This window comes from Coptis chinensis, chromosome 1 (genome assembly GCF_015680905.1).
Source record: "Coptis chinensis isolate HL-2020 chromosome 1, ASM1568090v1, whole genome shotgun sequence".
NCBI classification, from domain to species: domain Eukaryota; kingdom Viridiplantae; phylum Streptophyta; class Magnoliopsida; order Ranunculales; family Ranunculaceae; genus Coptis; species Coptis chinensis.
This window is the reverse complement of record NC_141456.1, coordinates 83,904,114-83,910,041: the sequence shown is the minus strand read 5'-3', so window position 1 is coordinate 83,910,041 and position 5,928 is coordinate 83,904,114. Positions and strand designations below refer to the sequence as shown.

Here is a 5,928-nt window from a genome sequence, read left to right as displayed (position 1 = left end):
CGAGAACTTAGGCTCGTCGAGTATTCGTCATAACTTTTGTAGAACGTGATCGTCGATTTTGCATAAGAACCGCAGACGGCGCCAATTATGTTTCGACCATATATGATCAAAACATCAAGTGTTGATAAAAGAGACGAAGAACGTAGAAAAGTAATTGGAAAAATGATGGCGATCGGGGGAATGATGAGACTGTACCTTGCGGTTGCCTACGTACCCAAATTATCAATATGATCAAGTCTCAAGAACGTAGTTCTGTATGAAAAATAGTTTGGTATTTATATAGGTAGAGTAGAGAATCCTTGTAGCTCAAGTATTCTTGTAGCTTGAGTAATTGTGATAGAATATAAATCTAACTGATAATTATCTCTTTGATAAGGAACGAATCTGGACATAAATCAACGTACATTAGTGGCAAGCCATGTGGCTAAGGTTCAGCCTTTAGACACATGAGTTAATGGGCCTGTACTTTGATCCATGATATTGCGAATTGGGCTTTAGCCCTGTCGATTAAATGAATAAAATAGAGACCCCTACTAATGAACGTTTGCCACGTAGGTGGGGGTCGAAACAGGGATAGTGCTAAAAGTAAATTTTCAAAATTTGTGCTCATTCTGAGTGTAAGAAGATGTGATAATGCTAAAGATATGGGTCATGATACTTATAGAATGTCCATATCATGGAGTAGGATCCTGCCAAGTATGTTTCACCTCTCTAACTTTGTAAATGGGTGTGGATGCTTATAGAATGTCCATATCATTATGGAGTAAGATCTTACCAAGTTGTATAATAATATGATGTCCTATATGAACTACTCTTGGTATTGCATAAGAAAGCTATTATTGAATTTGTATTGTGATGAACATTTCAAAGTGATGTGGAAGTACAGTTGAACTTGCAATAGCTCAACAACCTTTATTCGATACGCAACAAACTTTGGCAGCAAAGAGAGCCACAACTAAACATTTTTTGGTTGTAGGAATTTTAATAATTTTGGAGTAAAATATATCGAAGCTTAAAAATTCTTACGAGTGTTCTACTGATAATTGATGGATGATAATTCTTTGGTCCAAAAGAGTGAAAAGTGTTTGTGTGAATTATTGTTATACTTATTTTTGTGGTACTTTATTGACACCATCAAACTTTTTTTTTTTTTTTTTTTGAAAATAAGATAAAAGGGTTAGGCTGACCCTTGGACCTGCATTAGATTCTAACATAAACCGTTCCTCTGACATCTGTAGTAGTAATCTCTGCTAATACATAATCAAGAGGTGGACAATTACAGACATACTGATCATCAGTTGAGTGTGACAAACTTGCTAGATAGTCTGCACTCCTATTAACTTCTCTATATACATGACAAAGTTTAATATCAACAAGATTGGCAACTATCTTAGTTATGGCTTCTACTAGGTTCATACAGTACCATGGTGCGGTTTCTTTTCCCTTTAGAATCTGGATGGCTCGAAGAGAGTCTGAGCATACTTGAATGTACTTAAGATCATTCTCTAGACATAAGGTTAGACCCACCTCAATAGCTTTAAGTTCTTGAAACAGAACTGACATCCTAGACCCACCTCCTGAGTACGTAAATAGAACATTTCCTTCCTGGTCTATTGTTAAGCCTCCAAAACCAACTCTTTGAACAGCACAGACCCATCCGTGTTAAGTTTAAAAAATCCACTAGGTGGTAGTTTCCATCTGCATAAAATAGGTTTTCGAGCCTTGTATTGAACCTGTATATCAAGCCTTGTGAGTAAGGCCTTGATGTCAGCAGTATCAAGTACAAAAATCAATTTTGATGCTGATGTATAGTTTCATGTCCTTCAAGATTGAGTTGGCAAGGTGCTGCCAAGTTGTAGATCGATTTTTGAACCTCCTCCCATTTCTTTCAGACCATATATAACCAATTGTGGCACAGACATAGGCTTTATAAACTTCAGCAGAGGGGGAATTTTCTCTACAACGATTGATGATGTTGCACCATTCTTCATTTGAGTTTTTCACTTCGTGCCCCAGTCTTAAAGCCTGCTTTACTCTTGACCAAACATTTGCGGAGTATTGGCAATCAAAATACAGATGCTTAGAGTTCTCCCGTGAGCAATTACAGAAGCAGCAAATGGAGGTGCTTAAAACTTTCTTGAGTAGGTAGGCTATCTAAAAATAACTGCCATCCATTAAAAGAATGCTTTGGTAGAACTAGTTTCCCCCAAACCATTCTACACCAATTTTGAGTTTCTCTTTTCGGTCTAAGGTCATGATAGGCTACTTTAGAACAGAAAACACCCGAGGGAGAAGACAACCAAACCACTCTGTCCTCTGAAATGTGTGTGTTTATTTCAGTGGTCATAATATGGTTCTTAACCTCACCATCAGGAAGATTATTAACCAACATATTCCATTTACCATCTATAATAAGAGAGTTGATGACCTTTGCATCTAAAGGAAGAGGCAAGAGGTTGGCATCTTGGCAGTGAATTAATGAGCCAGGAAAACACCAAGGATCATGTCATAGGAAAGTTTGTTCTCCTGTAGATATGTTGTACTTGAGAAACTTTATGGCTGTTTTTCTATGCTTCAATACACACCTCCATGTCCATGAGCAATCCCTTGGAGTCGGCATAGTCCAAAAGAAATGGTTTTTAATGTGCTCAGACCATGTCCATGCAACCCAAAGGCTAGGATCTTTGCATGCAATTTTGTAGATAAGACCACAATAAGAGGCTTTGTTCCATATAACAGGGTCTTGTATACCTAGCCATCCCTCATGCTTCGGAAAAAGAAGGTTTTCCCTGCTTGAATGATGCATCTTATTTCCCATTTCTGGTCCACTCCAAAGGGAATTTAACACATGTCTTAGAGATCATTGTAAGTACACCTTTTGGGAGTATGAAGGTCTTGGCCTAATAAATGTGAAATGTTGTCAAGATAGAAATAATAAGCTGCAGTATCAGTTATCAAACTTAACCCTTGCAATATCAATTTTCTAGCTTTACCCCCCCCCCCCCCCCAAGAACTTAGGCCAATTAGTTTTATCCCCCCAGTTCTTTAATCTAGAGGTTTACCCCAAGATCACACCACATCCAAGTCAACTATTATCTTTTTGGTCAATACATGTAAAAAGACTTTATTGCCTTTTGCCCTTTTAATAGTTTTCTAGTTTTTACCCCCCCTCGAACTTAGGCCAATTAGCTTTATCCCCGGTTCTTTCATCTTGAGGTTTAAGAGACCACAATACATCCAAGTCAACTGAGTTTGACCGTGATGTTTTTTGTCAAGACAAATGAAAAGATTCTAATGCCCTTTTCTAGGTATAATTACACAAATACCCTGTGACTTTGGCAAATACAAAATTGGAATTCAAATCATCTATGACACATGTCATGATTTTGTGAACTCTATCCGATGGCTACCACCAATCCTTATCAAATGACATCCACACCCTTAACATTATGAAATTACATAATTAACCTCACGGTTGTTAAAAGCTACATGTATGCTAGGAGAAAACCAACCGTGAAAGGGCAATGAAGTCTTTTTATGTGGTAGTGGTGTATGGCTTGGAGAAGATAATGCTACAGTGATGGTAGTGATGGTGTATGGCCATTGGATAGAGTTCACAAGATCATGACATGTGTCCTAGCTGATTTGAATTCTAATTTTGTCTTTGCCAAAGTCACAGAGTATTTATGTAATTATACCTAGAAAAGGGCATTATAGTATTTTCATTTATCTTGACCAAAAACATTACGGTCAAACTCGATTGACTTGATGATGTTGATGTGTTGGGTCTGGGGGTAAAACTAGGAGGGATGAAAAACCGCTAAAGATGAAATAAACTCTAGATGAAAGAAGGGGGATAAAGCTAATTGGCCTAAGTTCCGGAGGGGTAACCTCTAGATGAAAGAACTGGGGGATAAAGCTAATTGGCCCTAAGTTCCGGAGGGTAAAACTAGAAAACTATTAAAAGGGCAAATGGCAATGAAGTCTTTTTACATACATTGACCAAAAAGATAACAGGTTGACTTGGATGTGGTGTGATCTTTGGGGGTAACCTCTAGATGAAAAGAACTGGGGGATAAAGCTAATTGGCCTAAGTTTGGGAAGCTAGAAAACTGTTGCAATACTAGTGCAATATTGGAAGAACTTGTAGTACTATTTCTTCAAAATGTGGAATAAGATGAAATATTTAAGCATTTTATTATAAGTTCAAAGTGTGTGTTAGAAGCTTCAAGTTTGTTTGGAAAGGGAATGTTATTTGAAAGGCACACTCTTTTTCCATCCATTTGATTATTAGATCGTTCAAATCTGAAAATTAATGGTCATTACTCATTTTACCCACTCAATCTTACGTTAACACTTTGACATGTTCACATTGTCGAAAAATATAGAACGACACGATCTTCTCTGTTATTCATGTTGGAATTGAATAAAGATATTTTGCATGCATACAAATAATCACCTAGAAAAAGAGAAAATACTTGGGGGAGTATTCTAAGTAGGTAAACGCATTTTCTTGGAAGAGAATTTTTTTTTGTATTCATTAATTCATCGTAGAACACGTTCATGTGATAAATCTTTTCAAGTGGGAATAGTGTATTCTTTGAGGATATGGAAACAATCAATTTGTTTTAGCAATTTGATAGATATTTTAGTGATTTATACACATTAGTACGTAAGCCGAGCGGTGATGATTTACCGCTAAATCACTATAAATCTAAGAAAACTATTATACAAGCTAAATCGAGTTTAAGATAATTCTATTTGAAAATTACGGATTAATATCCTAAACCACGAAGTGAAGAGCCTATCTCAATTTGATCCCTTAGTTTTCAAGTACTTATACACCATAATCGCTGCTCATTAACGTATTTCGGTTTATTTTCAATAAAAATATATTCTGATTCGAAAATTTGCTACTAAATCACCATAAATCTAAGAAAACTATTATACAAGCTAGATCTAGTTTAAGATAATTCCATTTGAAAATTATAGATTAATATTCTAAACCACAAAGTGAAAATGTTATCTCAATTTGATCCCTTAGTTTCCAAGTACTTATGCACCATAATCGCTGCTTATTAACGTATTCAATTGATTTTCAATAAAAATATATTCTGATTCGAAAATTTGTGTGAGACATTTTGTAAAGCTTTTTCAGCACACAAACTATATAATAGATCCCAGGCGTATGCTCGGGTCCAAAATCTAGTGTCTACATAATCTAGTCCACAAGTCTATAACAATTCAACAAATTATTAACTTCCTATAATGTTATAAGTCTATATAACTTTACTATTATGTGGAGAAAACTATAAAACATTAACATTGAACGTTAAATAATTACCTTGTTTTTGTTTTTGTTTTTTTAAGTGAAAAATGTTATTGATAATGATAACGAGTTTTACAAATAATTATGACAAACGTGCAATAAGTTGCGCCGCAAGCCCTTTATGAATTTGTTTTTTGTTTTTTGTTTTTTTTGGGTTGAGATCTGACGTTTGTTTAAGAATTGAGAGTGGATTTGATGCCCAACATAAATCACTCGAAAACGATATCTCATGATTCTAAAATGGTGAAGGGATGAAATTGGAAAACAAGTGGTGGTATGTTATCGTGAAGATTAACAATTTATGTTCTCTTTCAGCAACCGTCTTCGTCTACTTCTCTTTCGTAAAACTTGTGAGCCTAATTGCAATGTCAATCTATAAGCCGAGAAACGAGAGTGTTTTGGTGAGTGGGAGAAAAAGAAAGATAGAGATAAGAGAATGATTAGAGTGGAAATTTTAATATACCCTACGGTTTAACATTGTTTTGTTTCTTGAGGTGAGAAATTTGGTGATAAACAATGCAAGCAAGAAGAGTGCCGTTTTAGACACTAAGTGAATGAAATGACTAATATAACCCTGCCTAACTAATATTTTGGAACAT

At 35.6% G+C, this 5,928-nt stretch overlaps 1 protein-coding gene across 1 annotated transcript; it reads right to left on the bottom strand.

Annotated features, from left to right (window-relative positions):
- Positions 1-1,200: 1,200 nt before the first annotated feature.
- LOC147525519 (uncharacterized) lies at positions 1,201-1,563 on the bottom strand. The gene has a single exon (XM_086579604.1). The coding sequence runs from the start codon at positions 1,561-1,563 to the stop codon at positions 1,201-1,203; it is 363 nt and encodes a 120-aa protein (XP_086435730.1).
- Between the last annotated feature and the right edge of the window lie 4,365 nt (positions 1,564-5,928).

Excerpts from the sequence above, each read along its gene's own strand:
- LOC147525519 (XM_086579604.1), bottom strand. The coding sequence starts at position 1,563 with ATGTCAGTTCTGTTTCAAGAACTTAAAGCTATTGAGGTGGGTCTAACC.